The 19,586-nt window shown below is 43.6% G+C and overlaps 1 protein-coding gene across 2 annotated transcripts in view; it reads right to left on the minus strand.

Moving 5' to 3' along the window:
- Positions 1–19,586, minus strand: part of SLC24A2 (solute carrier family 24 member 2) — a 244,830-nt gene that overhangs the window by 53,813 nt on the left and 171,431 nt on the right. Inside the window, exon 4 of one of the 2 annotated variants that reach the window (XM_021682422.1) lies at positions 9,789–9,839. The exons of the other annotated variant lie outside the window; for it this stretch is intronic. Within the exon in view, the coding sequence (XP_021538097.1) occupies positions 9,789–9,839 (51 nt within the window). The remainder of the gene's footprint in view (positions 1–9,788; positions 9,840–19,586) is intronic. 2 annotated transcript variants of the gene reach the window in all.

A 19,586-nucleotide genomic window follows, 5' to 3' on the forward strand; every position in this document is an offset into this window, starting at 1 on the left:
AGGGATGTCAGAAATAGACAAAAAGCAGCATCCACAATTTGCCTTCTGCTGCAACTTAACACGTTCTACATATGCAATGTGACAAAATCTGCCTTTACTTGCCAGGTCCAATCTTTCTGCTTTTACTGCTGAACGGTTTAGATCATGAAAATAAGATGCAATGAAGTTTGAAAAACTGGATGTATTCTAATTAGACTTCCTTGGTCCTGGTTTTCAGGAAGACCGTGGATTTACCCACACAGCTGGTTTGGTCTTTCTGACAGATCTGATACAGGTTACTAGCTGGGTAGTTTGGTTATACACACTTACTAGGCTGCTGTCTTCCTAAGATCCAGCCCCAGGGAGATACTTGTAAGAATACATCTCTAAAAAAGTAATGTGGTTAATAACTGGTGAGTCAATACATTTTTTTGGGTGGGGAGGGGTAAGGCAGAGCCTTACAGAGAGCATCTGGTCAAGTGCCTCGAGATATCCTCTGGTTATGGAAGGTTGGACTGAATGAGTTAAACCATAAACCTGGAATGAATGAAACATAACATGGTATTGGAAATGGTGTCTGTGCACAACGGGGGCTCCCCACTTTGGTAATTGGAAGGCAGAAAGTTAACTTGCCGTGTACTTCTCAGACATTCTCAGGGATGTCGACAGTCTTGTGGTAAGAAGGGTACATGCTGTGGTGGAAATTGGATATTCTGTGTGGGAGGAAGAGCCTTGTCATGTAATTTACAGAGGAAAGTCTTCCATCATAACTATACCCTGGCTTTAATTCACCTTGGGTAAAAAAAAATTCAGGTTTCTAAAACAAGTAAAGTAGAAGGTAGTTATAATACAAACGCTGATCTGCTTTGTACAGAAGTCAGTTATGAATCCATGTTCAAAGGACTTAGTTAAATTTGTTGGAGGATCTCTCATTCACTGTTGGTGGGAGCACAACCGGGTGCAGTTGCTTTGGAGGGCAATTGGGCAGTACCTTTCAAGATTTGAAATGTGCATATGCTTTGATCTGGTATTTCTATTTCTAGGGACTTATTTTATATGTATACATTCCCTACTCAGTAGAGTTTGCTCTGTGGGCAAAGAAGATGCTCATGTCGTGTTCTAATAACTGGATAAATCCACAAAAAATGGAAATATCATAAATGTCCATCAACAGGGGACTGATGGAACGAACCTACCATGGAAGAGCCAAGCAGTGGAATACTATGCGGCTACTAAAAGGAATGAGGGCAGCGCTGATATGGAAAGGTCTCCACTATATGCTAATAAAGAAAAGCCAGGTTAGAGAGCAGGGTATAGAAGAAAAGAGCCTACGTTAGAAAACCAGTAAGAGTGGTTCACTCTAAGGAATGAGTGGAATCTGGGGTAAAAGGAAGACTCCCTTTTATTGCCTTTCCTTAAGTAGTGTTTATTTTTTACCTCTGTGTGCGTGTAATGTTTTTATCATAAAAAGGAATAATTAAAATTACTTTGCAGTTACACTTTCTACTGTGCTAAAAGTTCGTATCTGCAACTAAAAGGGAAGATTTTAAAGGTTCTTTAAAAGGTTCTTTTAAAGGTCTATTTCACAGGAACTATGTAACGTCCTATTTGCTATATATGTAGCCACATTAATCAATAGTTTATCTCTGAACTGGATCACATAGTACCCAAGCCTTCTATTTCAGAAGCTGTGTCCCAAGAGCCTACCTACCCACAGTTCTCGTTGTGGCTTAACCAAAATGGAGGATCAAGTTTTTCAAAAGATTTAATCTTAAAAGTAAACTCTAAACCAACGTCTGCCATCACATTTAGTAAAAGGCACCAGGGCAGAATCTTGGACATGGGACTGGAAGGGGCATCAAGGTGTCCATTATCTGAACACTCTTGTGAGATGGAGGTTTCCTTGGCTTCTCCCGAGGAGGGGGACTCACTGCCTTTTGAGGCAGGCTATTGCATCTTTGGCCATGTCTGTAGGAAAGGTCTTCCCAGGCTGGGCTGAACTCTCTCTCTCTCTGAATTGAGGAGGGCTCCTTCTTTAACCTTCCTCACCCCCCAGCTGGATGTAAGGGGGTCCCCCAGAGCTCTCCTCTCCTGGAAAGATAGACCCTACTTTGTCACTGCAAGCTGTCCGTGGGGCCAATCCCAAGTTAGAACTTCTAGCACATTGGTAGGCTGTTCCCATTCTATCCTACATCCTTGTCCAATTCAGCAGAGCCTCTGGGGCCTCTAGCACCGTCCAGAATGCCCTCATCTCTGTGTGGCTTTGAAAATGCCTGACCTGACTCAGTCTCCCACCTCTGCCATCAGTAAATCTGTCTCTACGTCCCTAACCTCTGCTCTGAATATTCTCTTTGCCTTTCTGTTTCAGCTGAAACTCGGCTGCTTCCTGAAGGTCCCTTTTCTCTCCTGAAGGTCCCTTGAAAGGGGCAGCTACTTGTCTCTCCAAATGCCCCACACTCCACGCGCCCCCCCCCCCCCACTACTTCTAGACCGTTTCTCCTCCCTCCTTTGAAGCACAGGTCACCACTACCACCTCCACTGCAAATGGCTTCCTCATCCCCTTTCCCTCATTCCTGCAGAGATCAGAATGCAATTCATATTGATTTACACCATGGCTCCTGTCACCAGCCTTGGTGACTTTATCGGAAAGCCCTGCAACACTTGGCTCCTCACCACCCCAACCTGCTCACCTCCAGCTCCTCTTCCCTCCAACTTCCACCCAATCCTGTGGCTCGACCCTAAGCTTCATCATTAGCAATAACCGCCTCACTTCCAAACTGATTTGAAGCATCTCATTTTGTGTTCACCACTCTTATCTTTGTACTACAACAATCTCTGATTTCATTGGTCAATTCATTGAGGCTATCACCTTTTCATTGCCTTCCTATGGCACAATTCCTTGACTTCTGGGACGCCATTCTCTCCTGGTTCTCTGCCCACCCCAGTCTTCTTTGCTGGGTCTCCACCTTCTTCCCAGACTCTAAACTTTGGAGTCCCCCGGGGTCAAACCTGACCTCCTCTTCCCTATTGATTAGTTAGGTATTCTTACCAGTTCTGTGGCCTTAAAGAACACCTATAGTATGATTCCCATATCTGTATTCATAGCCTTGACCTTTCTCCCAAGATCCAGACTCCATCTCCATTGCTTCCCCCACATCTCCATTTAGGATGTCTCATCGGCATTACAAACTTTACATGAGTTTCCAACATCGCTCCTATAGCTTGCTCTGTTCTCCATCCTCCCCATCAACACACAATTATACAAAAGTGATATTTCTCTTTTGTGGAGGGATTGCATGTTGCCTATCTGATATCGATTCCCTTTTCATTTCCTAATGATATAATACCTAAATTATTGGGGACAGCAAATCACCTGGTTTAATAAATTACATCTCCAAGCTTCCTTGAAACCAGGTATAGCCATATAACTGAGTTTTGGGCAGTTTTACTGGGAGGGTGTAAAGGGAAGCCTCCTGGGACGCCTGGGTGGCTCAGTCTATTAAGTGTCTGCCTTCGGCTCAGGTCATGATCCCAGGGTCCTGGGATCGAGTCCCATATAGGGCTCCCTGCTCAGCGGGGAGCCTGCTTCTCCCTCTTCCTCTGCCTGCAGCTCCCTCTGCTTGTGCTCTCTCTGTCAAATAAATAAAATCTTAAAAAAAAAAAAAAAGGCAAGCCTCCTTAAAAAGAAGGTAAAACAGCCAGGGAAAATCATGTTGGCTCTTCCTCCATTCCTGGAATATAGGCATGATGGCTGGAGCTCTAGCAGCAGCCATCTTGGACCATGAGGTGCCCTTGAGGTTAAAAGTCATATACTAGGATTGCGAAGCAGGAGATGGAAGGAGCCTGGGGCTTGGATTACTGTAGAGCTTCCATATCTGCCATGTACAGCCTACCTCTGGACCTCTTTTACTTGAGAGGGAAATTAATGTCCATCTGACTTAAGCCACTATTAATTTGGATTTTCTACTATATATAGCTGAACTTATCCTGCTTGATATATGAGTGTATATAACAGAGTCTTATCCATTTAGGCAAGGATTAAAATATAACGTGAAGGCCACAGATAACACCAAAGACCTGTGGTAAGACTACATTTTCAGAGGATACATCTTGGGCAGTGGAAAACACTGTTAAATGATATTCCAAAATTCAATTTCTCCTTGAAAAAGAACTGAACTGTTTCACTGCAATTAAGAACATCAAATGACTCGTTAGACTATGTGACCTTCAGGTGCTTTTGTTTCTTTGAGATAATGGGGGTTTTCAAAACTCAGCCACATGCCTAATTTAGGACCCCATGATTCAGGTAAGATATTAGTTTCTCAGCTTGGTAAAGGGGCTCTTGGTTGCCATGAAGCTGTATCCTTAATTTCATTAAGGAAAAGGTCATTGTAATCTTTTGCCCTTGACATTGCAACAACTTTTTATATCTTTCTTTTTCTTAGGCAAGCAAACAAAGACTTTTTAAATGATGGAGAAATTATTTTTCCTGGAAATGGCTATTCTTAAGTGGTGATGACTATAGGACAGTACATTGCAGGTAGGTTTCCCCATACATTACTTCTTTGCAAAATATTAGTCAGGATTTCTGTCTACCTATCCATCTACATACCTCTACGAATATTTATTTCCAAAGAGTAAAAATTAGTAGTTCTATATAGTGTGATTGGTGGAAAGGTCACTTCTCTTTTTAATTCATCTGTTCTATCATGTAAGTTTGTTTTCTTTTGAACTAGCTTTCTACGTTTTCATTTAGAGTAATTTTAGTACGGAAGTCAAGTTCAATTTATTGAGAATTTTCCCGAATGAGATTGGTATGTAATTTGGGTATCTGCAGATGAGAAAGAAACTATGGGTTATTAGCTTTAAGTAAAAGTTGGAGACCGCCCTTCCAAGAATATGTAGTCTTACTGCATGAGGAGATAAGAGGATGGCCAACCATGTAGAGGGATCTGAGGTCATCAAAAGACCACTTCTAGAGTAATTTGTTCATATCCCTGGAAACATCTTTTTATAGAAGGAAATACAACCCTTGGGAGGAGTAAGGCTTACTAATCTAGCAAGTCTAGCCAAATGTGTCGTACAGAGTGGGTGCGCCATTATTATTCAGTGAACACATTAGTATCAGGTGGCCAGTAAGACTGTTGTCATCTTGGGATGCAGGAATGAGGCAATGGAGATATCACCTCTCTGAGAAATCTGCCCTCATTTCCCAAGGCTGAACATGATGCCTTCTGCTGGGATCCCCCTCACCTTAGTTCTGTCCATCACACCACTCATCTCTTGGCCTGTGTCCTCCACTAGAGTGTGAATTCTTTAGGAGAAGGGTTGTCTTTAATTAGCCCTGCATCCAGTCTAGTGTCTGGTACATACTAAGTGTTGTTGAGTCAATGCATTAAGGAATGAATGAGGGAGTGAATAAGATTCTGATTAGCATGGGGTGGGGAGGAGGTTGAGTGTGGCCCAGGGAGCTGTTCCTTCCAGTTTAGGTCTTAAATCACTGAAGATGGGGGAGGGGGAAGGGCTCTGAGGTCAAGGACACATTTTTAAAAATGTCATGATTTTGTCCAGGGTCTGAGAGTGAGTATATTGTTTTACTAAAATAACTTTTTTATGGTGGAGTGTTCAAGTAAGGGCATGTTTTATTCAGTAACTCCTTGTTGCTCACTTTATGATGTCCTCATTCTAAGTCTGTGGTTTAAATCTTTCCCACGATTGATTTCCATCAAGCATTTCTTCCTGCTCCCTATACTGACACCATCTTTTTTTTTTTTTTTTAAAGATTTTATTTATTTATTTGAGAGAGAGAATGAGAGAGAGCACGAGAGGGAAGAGGGTCAGAGGGAGAAGCAGACCCCCTGCTGAGCAGGGAGCCCGATGCGGGACTCGATCCCGGGACTCCAGGATCATGACCTGAGCCGAAGGCAGTCGCTTAACCAACTGAGCCACCCAGGCGCCCCATATACTGACACCATCTTGAACTGTCTAGCTCCTCATACCCACCTGGTACAGCAAACCACAGTGGTGCCAAGAGGGCAGAGCTTGGGCATGCCACAGTCCCGAGTTCAGGTCCCAAGTCACCACTTCCTACCCCTGAGTCCCAGAGCCAAATACTTTTCTTTTCTTTTTTTTTTTTTTTAAGATTTTATTTATTTATTTGAGAGAGAGAATAAGAGAGAGCACATGAGAGGGGGGAGGGTCAGAGGGAAAAGCAGACTCCCTGCTGAGCAGGGAGCCCGATGCGGGACTCAATCCAGGGAATCCAGGATCATGACCTGAGCCGAAGGCAGTCGCTTAACCAACTGAGCCACCCAGGCACCCAAATACTTTGCTTTTCTGAGTCTTAGTTTTCTCATCTAATAAAATATGTCTTTGAGCTTTGGCTTTCTCATCTTCAATAAAATCTACCTTGTGTGGTCATTGTAAGGATTAAATGACATAGAATATATAAAGCCCACCGCACTGTACCCGGCAGGTGGGAAACACCCAGTAAAGGCTGGTGTACTCCCTTTCTCAGCCTGGTAGGTCAGAACTTACCACTCCTCCTTTCCCAGTATGCCCAATATTGACTGGTCCTTGGGGTCCAGTTCACTTTCTCCACTAATCTTCCCCCCGATTGAAAGCAATCCTTCCTCTTCCTGTGTAGCCTGCCACCTTCTTCCAAATACCTATGGTACTTACCACTTTCTTCCTGGTGGCTCAGTGCTTATTTCTCTCCCTGTCTATAAATTCTGTGGGGGCAAATTGCTCACCTTTTAATCTTGTATTTCCCCAAAGCACCTGGCAAAATAATTTGCATATAGCAGGTGCTTAAAATCAGGAGCTGAATATGTGCAGGATAATTCTCTATATTTAGGAAATCATCACTCAATTCCTCTTAAGAGATGGGGTGGCATAGAGAATCCATCTTTCCATTTGCTCCACTTGAGGGGAAAAAAAAACAAGCCCTCATTTAAACCTCATTTAAAGTAGCTGACCTCATGTCCCATCCAGAGAATTTCCTGGAAAGGGCTACAGAGGATGACTAGTCGTATGGGCAATTATAATAAAGCCCTGCTCCAGAGCTAGTCACATCTCGAAAACTATGAAAAGAGATGCTTAACACGGAGCGGGCTATTTCCTGAAGGCCAGCTAGCCCACGCTTACTGCCCCGAACATCTTCGTCTGTAGGACACTTCCTTCAGTTGTACGACATGGAAGAGGCACCAATCACGGTTCTTATTTCTGATGGGAGGGGAAAGGCCCTCGAGGGTTTGAAGAAGTCACACGTGGCTGTGGCGTGGTCTGAAGTTACCGAGCTGGCTTTGAGCCTTTTAGACAGAATCCCAGAGTTAGGGCTAAGCCGGGCCTGGCCTTTCGTGGAGGCGGCTGCCAGAGGGTGTGATCTGATGTGGCTAGAGGAAGACCTCCTCTTCCAAAGTATCCCTTCTATGAGTACCTTCGAGGGATGGCTACGTGTGGAGAATGTTTATTTTTAATCTTTCAGAGGTTCCTATTCCAGGAGGAGGAGAGGACCCTTCCTCAGCATTTCCAAAACAGTCCCGCAAGAGGCTCCATGGAAGAAAGAGTTCTCTGATCTAAGAAGTCTGGGAAATACTGCGAACTGCATCCCTCTTTCTGACTTCCTCTGTGTTGCCGCATATAGCAGAATATATCGCATGGGAGAAAAAACTAAACTCAGAAGCTCTTCCACTTAGTAAACTATGAAATCAGACTTGCTTGCTTGCTTTTTTTTCTTTTTTTTTCTGGGTTGTTGCAAAATTCCTAGTGACATCATATGAAACCAGTACATCACAGGACACGATTTAAAAATGCTGCCTTTGCTACGATTCGCTCTTACTGTATGAGGGATGAATGTTCAGCTAGGAACACAAAGCGATATGCAAGAAGGGATGGGAAAGGGAAGTACAAGAAATGTGAACGGAGGCCCGGGGCAGGGGGGGTGGGTGGGCACTAAACAATTTCCCAGCCTTGCTAAGGGCTAGCCATGATCTTCCTTCCAGACATGATTTTGCCTTTGTTTTCCTGCCTAGAAAGCCCAGTTGTTATCAAGTGGACTCATCAGATTGCAAGTAGCCTTTGTGCATCTTCACGTGATCTTGAACTGTGAACTTGATCTTGAACTGTGAACTTGATCTGGTTTAGGGGGTCTGAGAAAGGGAGAGCTCGGGTGGCAACCTTTGCTCAAATGGATGTGGAAAGAGGCAGGAAAAGAGCAGAGTAAGGGGGGAAATGGGGTGCTTAAGGCAACAGGGAGGCAGAAGCTGCCCTGACAATGGGAAGGTAAGGGTGGAAGACAGAGGACAGGAAGAGTAAAGAGAGAAAGTAGAGGGTTGTGATGGGTCTGGTGGAAGCCAACAGACCCACCTGCCACCTGAGCCACGAAATGGAAGCTGGGGGCTAGTGAGATGCCCGGGAGGAGCCGTCAAACTATAGAGTCAGCGAGTCCCAAAGCTTTGGCTTCTCAAGCCAACCACCAGTGAAACTCCAAGTGGTCTGAAGACACGGATTAAAATTAGAGTTCGGACAAGAGCCTTCCTTTATATTCTGGATTGGTCTTTCTATCCTCTTGGTGGTAGGACACTCATTCCCATGGCAGCTTTCTGTCCCCCGGGGCTCTCAATTCCCCAGGTTCTTGGGAGGGTCCTGGGCCATAAGAGGACCCAGTCTGAGATCCCCTTCATGGCCTGATGCTTTAGAAACCATCACAGTGGTTAACTGAGAGCACAGCAAGAGCAACAGAGGAGGGCCTGGGGGTTGTGCTGAAGCCAGAGTTGTGAGGGGAGGAGAAGGGCTTTATCTTACCAAGGGCTGTCAGATGTTCACTTCTCGGATGCAAAGCAACTAGGAGATCTTTGGCAAGCTAAGGCAACTTAGAAATACTAGACGCTGAAAACAGGATATGCAACACATTTGGGAGTTTCTCTCATGTTAAAAGATAAAATTAGCTGATTCTCCTTCTAGGCTACCTTTGGATTACTTGTCAGAATCAGTGTAAGAAAACCCCAAATGTTTTCTTTGGCGTCACAAATATTGTTTCTTATTCACAAGGTGGAGGTACGTGTGGGGTGAAATGGGGGCTGGGGCCATAGGATAACTCCCTTCACAAGAAAGTAGAATTTTCAAATCGTTCTTCAATGGTGAACTTATTTCAAGAGAAGTGATTTTCATTGGATCAAGACGGTGCTCTGGGATAGTGCCTAGAGTTCATTAGTAAATTCATTTTAAAGTAAATCTCTGCCAGGTTTCATTTACCACTCAGGGGGAAATGGCTAAAATGATATGCTCAATCTCACAGAGTGTGAACCCCAGTGAATTCAGTTCCATGATGAGCCCGCAGCCCTCTGCATCAGAAACAGGTCCCCAGCTGGTTTGGGGTGGAGGAGTTACTTTAGATCACTCATTCCTTTGCATAGATCGGAAGGCATAACAGGGCATATTAAAAGAAGAGTGTTGACTGGGTATGTTTCTGTGTGGTGTTGTGAGCACGTGTAGGAAATAATGCTGACCCAGTGGGTGTGTGCTTGTGCTTACGTTGCTGACACCATTTCTCTGAGTGTGTTACGCAATTGAGATGGTTTGGAGTCTCTGAATGGAATAACATGATTACCCATGGTATTGCACGTCTCCGATCCCAAATAAACACGATGGCAAAAACTAGATGAAAATATGGAAAGAATAATAAATCACACAATGTCACTGAAGTCATGCAAAGAGGAAAAGAAGATGAAAAAAAAAATGGGCAAGCACCAGACACCATAAATGAAAAAAAAAAAAGCCAATGCATACAATTCTAAAATCATTCTTACCTTCTTCAGTCATTGTGTCATAATATTTTAGTTTTCCATATGATCCAAGTTCTACAACATCACAGTAAAAGACACAAAGATAAGGAACGAGCTGTAATGCAAGAACTTTGTTTTTACACATTCTTAATTAATTAAATTCAGAGTTATACTGTCAAATTCCGCAATCGTAACTATATAGAGATGTGCAAACACGGGCCCATGTGGCAGACAGCTTTCACGGCCCATTTTCAGAAATCACTTGAAATATATTATTCTACTGGGGGTAGGATGTGCCCTGCATGACAGAAGAGGACACAGTTATTTTAACATCTGATGAAACAGAGTACTTGGCAAGAGAACTTCACACCGGGTCTAGGCTTGGCCCTGTCATTTGTATAGAGGTGATGCTCTAAGAGAAAGGGTCGATCAAGGACAATGTCCGGGGCCCCGTGGGGCTTGCAGCCTGGCATTCCTGGCCAGGGAGCCTCGGGCCCAGAGCTTCCTTTCACGGTTCCTCTGCAACAGAACCACTTCCTAGAGATTAAGGAGGCCACTTGGGAAAACCCAAAATGCAAAACCAGCTTCTAAACTCTCCTTTGACTTTTAGTTCATATTTTCGACAGAAAACCGTGAATACCAGGAGTTCAGCCTGCTGAGAAGAGCTGCAAAAGGTGCAGAGTGCTCTGGGAGGAAGAGGGAAGACACCTGGCTCAGGCAGGTGACAGAGGAATCACGTCTCCCAGACTGAGGCACAGTCACCTGCTGCTCCTTAGACGGCAGGGGGCGGGAGGCTACGAGCAGCCCCTCCAAGTGCAGGGATCGGCAAGGGCTCCGTGGTCATGGACCCCACCGGCAGGAAGCGCAGCTGGGCTGAGTCAGCTGGGGTTGGGAAAGAGAGGAGGCCGGGATGCACCGTGTCTGTTTTCTTACTTCAGTTCTAAAATAGAAACTTTTATTCTTGGTCATCTGAAAATTCCAGATTGTTTTAAGCAACATGACGAGTGGGTTAAAAATATTTTTCCTAGTCATAACAACACTCTCCCAATAAACCTCAAGAAATTAATGAGAGTCGAGAGATATTCCTGTGATTGTGCCGAACGCCTCCCTGGCTCATTAACTTGGGAAGCCAATGAAAATCCACATATGAATCAACTAATAATTGATGGGTTTTGTGAACAAGATGAAGGATTTAGCTTAAAAGACAATAATAAATATTCTTCCCTTTTATATTTGTATTATACATTATAAATATGTTATATATATAATGTGTATATGTACACACACATACACACATTATATATATTCTTTTTCCATTCTGCCTAAAATTTTACTAAAGCTATTTTAACACACCGATGCAAATTATGCCTTGAGGAGAAAAATCACCTCATCCTTATCTTTCTGCAAAAACCTGCCTACTCCGGTTTTGTTAGATACATGACAAAAGGCGTAAGTACTTCAGTAAGAAATTGAATTTTGTGTAAATAACAAGAAAGTCTTTTTAATGACTCCTGGGGATTGCCTTCAGTGGAATACAATTTTTTTCTGGGTATTTTAAGAACAGTAGTCTTTTATACATACGACATTGCACAAGCTTAGAATTCTTAAATGATCTAAATACCTTCATAAATATTAAACACATGTTCATGGTGGCTTTACACATAATATATGCGTGTGTGTGTGTGTGTGTGTGTGTGTGCATGTAAAATCTTATAGTAAGTTCATGAATTATATCAGCCAACTCATTTTTTTGTAGCCTCTACTCTTCCCCTGAGGTGAAGTGGTAGCGTAAGCAGCTGCTATTCTCAACTATTTGCTCAGGAAACAGAACGTGGGTGGCTCTGGGTTTTGCAAAGTGGGGTGTAAACCATATTCTATACAGGAAAGATACACCATTGCAATTCTTATGGATCTGTCTTTTTAGATGAAACCTCTCCATAGACACACACCTGTTTTCATGGATCAATTACAAACTGTCAAACATCTGCTTGTGGCAGGTGTGATTATTTTTTTACCCCGTCTCTTGTGGGATCAGGTATAAATAAATACAAACATATTCTTCAATTGTTCTATTTTTACACAGTCGGAATTGGAACCGTTCATGTCTGACAAGGCTCACACACGGTTGCTGCTGCAGCAACGTCCAGATTGTTTCTTAGCTGCTTCCTTGGATGAATGGGACAGAGGATAAGAACTGAATGGAATAGAGCAAAAATGAGGCTAAGATGGTGCAAGAGAGGTAATATGAGTAGTGAAAAGCCAAGTAACGACAGGTGACATAGCAACTCAAAGCACAGGGAGGAAGGAGGACAAGGGAAGAACATCTTGCCCAGGTGAAGGAATCCTGTTCATTGCATACTAAAGCAAAGGCAGAAAAGAAAGGGAAGGAGACCAGCCTGCTAGAATCGTCTTTAACGCACACTGCGACAAGATAGTGAGATGCTGGGCTCAGGCTTCCCATGCTCTCAGGTGGTCAGGGCAGCATCCTGGGGTCAGTGGGGTACATCTCCAAGAGCTGGAGGCTCTCATTCCTGAACCAGGGCCTCAGGGGATGCAGGAAGAGGGGTGGGACAGGTGAAAAGGATGAACACGACATGCACATGTCAGCCAGAGCACGTCACACAACTGGCTGGTGTCCCACAGACCACGGATGCCTCATGGAGAGTGGTCTCAGCCACTGTGGCCTGAGAGGGCCTGAGAGGCATGAATGAAAACTCATTGGCAAGGGGAAGTGGCCTCCAGTCAGCACACTCCCCACAGAGACTAACCAAGGTACCATTATACCATTGGATTAGGATTCCAACTGGGCCTCAGCCAAGCTGAGTTTCCTTGGGATAGGAGGAAGTGAGGGAGTTCAAGAGAGGGCTGTTTCATCCCAACTAGCAACACCCATTATATCAACTGAGCAAGAGACAGCTAGGATCAGAAGAGGGATGAATCACCAGTGAATATCATCCTGGGTACCACCTGGTGTCTCTTCACTGTAACATTTCTCTAAGAAGCCCACACAGCCTAAGAAAAAAATCCAGAACCCAGTGGTTGGTGTTGGAGTTGAGCCTGCAGGGTGATCGTGAACGCCGCCTGTCATGGTGACCACACCTGCTTTCACGCTACTTGGACAGTTGCGGCCACGGGCATCCATGCTCCCAGATCTCTAGGACTGATAGAGCCTTTTGTCAGTTCCTCCGTCCTCTTCTTTCCAGGTCTTGCAACATAACGGCCTGCTTTAAGGTGCCTCCCTATTCCTGTCCATACTTCCTGACTGACAAGTCAAGGGAAGGGTCTTACCTTCAGTCTCAAAGAATCAGTGAATAAGAGCTAGTGTTTTGGGCTCCTAATCTCCTCTCTTCAGAACGGCATGGATACAGATTTCTCCTTTCCAACACTGACTTTCTCAGCTCCACTTTTGAGGCCTCTGGCTTTCTCAACCCCCTTTTCAGCCAATCTCCCCAGACAGGAGCAGGAGAAAAGGGACTTCTCACCTTTTGGGCCTCAAAATTCTGATATATAAAACCAAAAGCCAAGAGCAGCATCTATGCTGCGTTCATAATATTGGAATGAAAAACAGAGGGAGAGAAATCAGGGAGAACAAGTATTTATTACTTAAGTGTTAGCTGATAGGAAAACAAAATGATTACTTGTTCATTTTTTAAGTCAAAGAGCTTCTTCATTTTTGGTATTAGTTTGAACTCAATGTGGAAGACCTAAAAATTAAGGCTTTCTCAATACAAAAGATAGTCTCTCAGTACAGTTGCCTTACCCGTCAAGAAGGTGTGTACAGATACTGGATTATATCAACCCATGAAGGATTATTTTCTTTCTTTCTTTTTTTTTTTAAAGATTTTTTTTTAAGATTTTATTTATTTATTTGAGAGAGAATGAGATAGAGAGAGAGAGAGCATGAGAGCGGGGAGGGTCAGAGGGAGAAGCAGACTCCATGCTGAGCAAGGAGCCCGATGCGGGACTCGATCCTGGAACTCCAGGATCATGACCTGAGCCGAAGGCAGTCGCTTAACCAACTGAGCCACCCAGGCACCCTGAAAGATTATTTTCAGTAGCAAGTGGAAGTTAAGGACATGGGCTTTGAAACCAGGGTGTAGGCTTGAATCCATGGTCTACCACTTATTAGCTGTGTGACTTTGAGCAAACTGTTTGGCCTCTCTAAGCCTCGGTGTCCTCAGCTGCAAGGAGCATAACTGTACCAATCCCATAAAGCTGTGGTAAAGAATAGATGAATAATAACACCCACTAAGCCATCAGTAAGGGGCAGCTTCACTACTGCAAGCACCACCAGGTAGCATGAAGGAGAACCCATGGGACATGGAGCAGAGCAGTGAGAGAATTTGGTATTTTACACATGTCTGTTAAAGCAAATTCAACACTACTTAAAGAGGTTTTAAATCCATATTTGTTGCTCAACAATAAAGGCTATTGTGCCCCATCGGGGCCAGCATGGAAAAGAAATGTCTTCATCAGTCCTCTCCTACTCTCAGATCTATGGGGAAGGTCACAACGTGGACTGTAACCATTGGGATAGCAAGTGACACTTCATCCATCTAAAAAACACCAGTGTTCCATTCGGGACCTAGGCACCTGCCTTTCTAATTTTGCACAAAACCCTGTCTCTCCAACCAGGTTATCCACATGTTGAAAGCAGAGACCCTCTTCCTCTTAGATCTCTTCCAACAGAACCCAGAACAGTGCTTTCCTCTTATCACATGCTCTCCTCACATTTCTTCAAGTACATAAATGCACAGCTCCCAAATGACAGTGAGGTTTAGGTTGCTGTGGTTTGTTAAACTTCCCTAGAAGCTGAAGTTAGGAAGGCAGGCACCAATGCCTGAAACTTCTTGACATCATTATCAAGGTTAAGAATGCTTCTGAGTGAGATGGACAAGATGGCTGATTCAGAGTAGCGGCTCTACTAATTATGAGCTGGGTGGTCATCTCTGAGCCTCAATCTCTTCTTCAGTTAAAATGGGGACAAGAACAAGGGCGTCTGGGTGGCTCAGTCAGCTGAGCGTCTGACTCTTGATTTTGGCTCAGGTCATCATCCCGGGGTCCTGGGATGGAGCCCCGCGTCAGGCTCCATGCTCTGTGGGGAGTCTGCTTGAGGATTCTCTCTCCCTCTCCCCCTGCCCCCTCCCCCACCCTGCTCATGCTCTGTCTTCTCGCTCTAAAATAAATAAATAAATCTTAAAAAAAATAAAGTGGGGACAAGAACAATAAGTACCTCTTCTCAGGAGGGTTTTTGGAGGATCGGATGAGGCCAAGTATATAAAGCACTTTGCACTGGGATGGTGTAGACATCCTTAGTAACTGGTACCCCCCTCCTCATTGTCTGCCAAAGGTCCAAAATGAACATCAACTCAGCTTAGCAGGAGGTTGCTAATAGGTTGAATCCTATTCAAACTCTGATTATCTCTGCAAGTGGGCACCAATGTCAATGTCTGTACTTGCCATGTGCAAGTCAACAACACCCTGCTCCCGCCCCCCAACCCAGGCTTCTTCCCTTAAACACAAGGAAAACCATCTAAAGAAAAAACTTTCCGTTTAGTGAAAGGCTGCCCTGGTTAACTTCCAGAACCATGTGTTGCAGTTTTAGCCCGAGGGTGGTTTTTTTTTTAATTTGTGAATTTATTTCTATTATTGAAATGTTGGGAATGGGGGAGGGGAGTATGACAGTTGAGTATTTGTAATCTCCCATCCCATTCCCCAAGATAAATGTAGCATTTACAGTTGCAGATTTATATAATTTTTAATTTTCTTGCAGCATATCCAGCCTTATCTTTTCTCTCTTGTCTTTGCCTCATGTGGAAAACTTGCGTCACAATAAGCATGAATTCTGAGTTAAAAGGTATTTTCCAATACAGCCCAGCGTAAAGCTTTTGGTCTCACGTCGCCTCAAAAAAGGCTGCACGAGCTGCCACAATTAATTGCTTCCCATTAAAAGGCTTTCTTTGGTCATTATTCTTTTATATCAAATTCATACCAATGCCAGTAACTTCTTTAACTTAAAAATGATCTTGGAGAGACTGAGGTTAAACGAGGAAACAACCATAAGTCCTCACTTCCTATTCAAGTTAGAAGGAAAGGAATATTTTAACCTTCAAATTCTCACTCAAAAGAAGCTTTCAAAGTACTGACTCACTGCCAAAGCTTCTGCTTACCATTCTGTTGTGGGGCGGGGGGGGATGATGTTCACGTGTTAAGCTTCCCTAAGAGGCTCCTAATGTGTGCACGCTTGCCCAAGGACAGCTGTCCCTTACATGTGGCCAGACATAGATGTCACATGCAAGGGGTTACCAGAGAGGCTTTTGCTCCATGGAGTTCTTTCACATCTGACTCTTCCCTTTCTATGCTAATCTGTACTTCTTTTTCTTCTGCAAGATGAAAACTTCTCACTTACTTAGGCTTTTGGATGCCAGGCAAGAACTGTGCAAATGAAAACAAAGGGCTCAGCTGGTGCATCGTCTTCCATCAGCTATTGAGCTTCAAGAAGGATTTCCGAATAGACCGCTCAGAAATTTATCACCTGATTTTCATGCCCTCTGAATCTCGCCCCTTCGTGAAATACTCTTCCTTTTCAGGCTCCCCACAAACCTGGACCCATTGGTTTGTCATTGCTAATATTTCTGTTGCCCCCACTCTCCCTTTCCTTGTTTATGTCCACCTGCTGACATCATTCTGGGGCCCCAGCTCCCAGCAAAACACTGATGTTATATCACCGGCCAAATCTGGAGTCAGATCGGTCCCCAGCATCTGCCCAGTGTCTGGGGCACAGAAGGCATTCTGACAAAGCATGAATGAAGCACTGGCACCAGGTAGGGAGGTGAGCAGAGTGGGCTGGAGACAAGGACAGAGAGAGGCGTGATTAGGGACACCTGGACAGTGCATGCTTAAATGGGCAGTGACCTCCAGCTCCACGAGGAAATGTGGGTACAGTGTTGAGAGACCTGCTGATTATTCAAGGGAGGCCAGATATCTGGCTTTTTATGTTTGCTTTTTAAATGTTGGCAATGGATTCCAAATTAAAAAACACCACCCGGAGGGGTGCCTGGGTGGCTCAGTCGGTCAAGTGTCTGAATCTTGATATCGGCTCAGGTCATGATCTCAGGGTCGTGAGATTGAGCTCCGCGTCAGACTCTTTGCTGGGTGGGGAGTCTGCTTGAGATTCCATCCCCCTCCCCCACTCCTGCTCTCTCTAAGAAAAAAAACAATGACAAAACAAAACACCACCTGGGTCATATTTGGCTCATCGATTTGTAATCCTTGGTTTAAAATCAGGTTGCTTGGTCTAACTTTCTTATAAATATTAGTTGGATGAATGAGTGAACAAATGAGACCAGCTTGATTATTGGAACTGGGAGGGATCCTTGCTAGGCAATCCTTCTCCAGAGGGTCAAGGACTCGGGCTCACTTCCTTGTCGCTCTCCAAGCTCATAGATTTCACCTGGTGTAAGTACCGCAGTCTGCTCATCTCTGGCTTAGAACCAATTGAATCTAATTACCTCATGCTCCTCTGGGACCACCAAGGTGGAGCCCATATCAGGCCCACGAGCTGCTAGGATCCTGTGACTAACTCCCTCCTTATGCGTGTTCTTGCCCAGCCAGCTCTGCCTTCACACAAGCCAATGGAGTGGTTTTGTTTTGTTTTGTTTCAAATCTTATTTTGGGAAGGAATGAAAGCTGACCATTAGGTGTAACTGTTCCCAATGATCTTGTAAGGAACTATCTGGATTATGAAAAATCCAGTGGAAGGTTCTGAGAGGTAAGTTAGGAGCACAGAGGGAGGTGCCGTATAATTACATGGGAATTATCATCCACGAACAGTGAACAAAAATGTGTGGTCATCACTGTGGATCATCCAGATGGTTCATAATGAAATGCCCAAGTGAGTCCCCAGATACTCTGACTTCTTATAAATTTGCCACCTAATTTGCAGCCTTGCTCCTCTGTGGTGTTGCTTAGCAATATCAATGATTACTGATTTCTGTCCTGTGAGGAGCTGACTCAGGCCATATTTCACTGTAATTTACATGCTCTTGATGATCAAGCAAGAAAAACGGGACTTGGATGTGCTGTTCTGTTGCTTTCCTTTTGAGGTGGGTTGGGGGCAGGAGAGTACAGGACAGAGCAAGCAGGTTTCTGGGAAGGATTTTTAAAGAAAAACAGTGAGCAACCTAGGCAGGAGAATCGACCCAAAACAGTGAGGCTAAAAAAAGATTTCCTGGGCTTTAGGAGTATCCTTTTAATTGTGTAATTAAAAATCTCAATACCAACCTTAACATAACTTTAAGTACTGACACTCTGTCAGAATGTTTTTCTCCCCAAAGGGATAGAGAAAAGCAAGTGATGATAGAGCATAATAGCTGTATCATTTAGAGTTTGGAGCCCTACAGACCTTGACTTGACAACTGGGTCTGCTGTGTACTAGCCATGAGACCCTGGGCATATTACTTAACCTCTCTGATACTCTTGTTCCTACACTTCTATAAAATGGGAACAATAATGGTTGTCTTGTAGGGTTGTGGTGAGGACTGCAGGTCCTTAACACATAACTGACACATAGTATTCATTAAACATATGGTAGGTATTATTATGGCTTTAAGGCATCTATTGGTTTTCCTTCAAATGGGTAGCATTCTTCTGATCTTTACAAAATCATAGTGAACCTGGTATCAAGAGACCACACCAGGATGCAGAACATGGAGATCTTGTAGCACAGTATAAGTTTTAGAGTCAATGGATATGGGTTCTAATCCAGACTTTAACTCTTATTAGATATGTGACTTTGTAATAAGATACTCCTTAGTTTACTCATCTGTAATGGGGCTAATTATAGTACTCCCTATTGCATTGTTGTAAGGGGCTTCACTCGATGCCTGGAACATTGGAAGTGCTTCATCAATGGGAGCCATCATTCTATGATTGCGCCAAAGCCCAGTGAGTGATGAGTATCCAGGCTAACACAGTAAGTCACGATAAGTGACCTAGCATTAGAAACTTGTTCTATCATCCTTTTGCAAGCTTATATTGGAGGAGAAACAGGTAAAAGGAGGAGAATGACAAAAAATAATGACCAATTACATCATGACAAAGGAAGTCTATGAATGTCATATTCTTTTGTATAATCTGACATCAAGTACATGGAGACTGTTGGCATTATTTAAAGAAAGTACAACTTGGGGAAAGAGAAAATATAGTCATCTTTTAAGTTTTGATTTTCAAAAGGAAAGCTCAAAAGGGACTTCAACTGCTTAGGAAAGTGGGTATTGTCCAAAGGTTAAGAGAGTGAGTTCTGAGGTCCAACAAATCTGGATTTGAACATGGCTCCATCAATGGCTTCTCTTGTGTCCTTAGGCAAATTATTTAACTGCCCTAACTTTCAGGGTCTTTATCTGTAAAATGGTTATAATAGAAGTTCCTATCTCATAGCATTGATGTGAAAATTAAATGAGTTAATTTATATAAAATGCTTAACACAGTGTCTGCCATATAGTAAGTATTCAATAAACATTAGTTATTCCAGTGATTGTCATTATAGTTGTCTCTGTGGGCATCTATTCAGAGTTTTGGCTGAATATTCAATACTTTTTCTGGTGTCTTCTTTTTTAGCTGCAGTCTCCAGGGAGAAAATGATATTGTCAAAGAGAGTGAAAGACTATAGTTTGAATAACAAAGAGCACAGCGTATCAGGTACCATCCGTATAACATTTGGAATTTATTTCTTATTTTCAGAAAATCTGTCTGACCTCTTCTAATAGCAAGGTATCTAAAACATGGTTTTGATAAGTTTTTTTCTGTGTGGGTAAGGGGTTA

The sequence above is a fragment of the Neomonachus schauinslandi genome, chromosome 13 (genome assembly GCF_002201575.2).
Source record: "Neomonachus schauinslandi chromosome 13, ASM220157v2, whole genome shotgun sequence".
Lineage (NCBI taxonomy): Eukaryota > Metazoa > Chordata > Mammalia > Carnivora > Phocidae > Neomonachus > Neomonachus schauinslandi.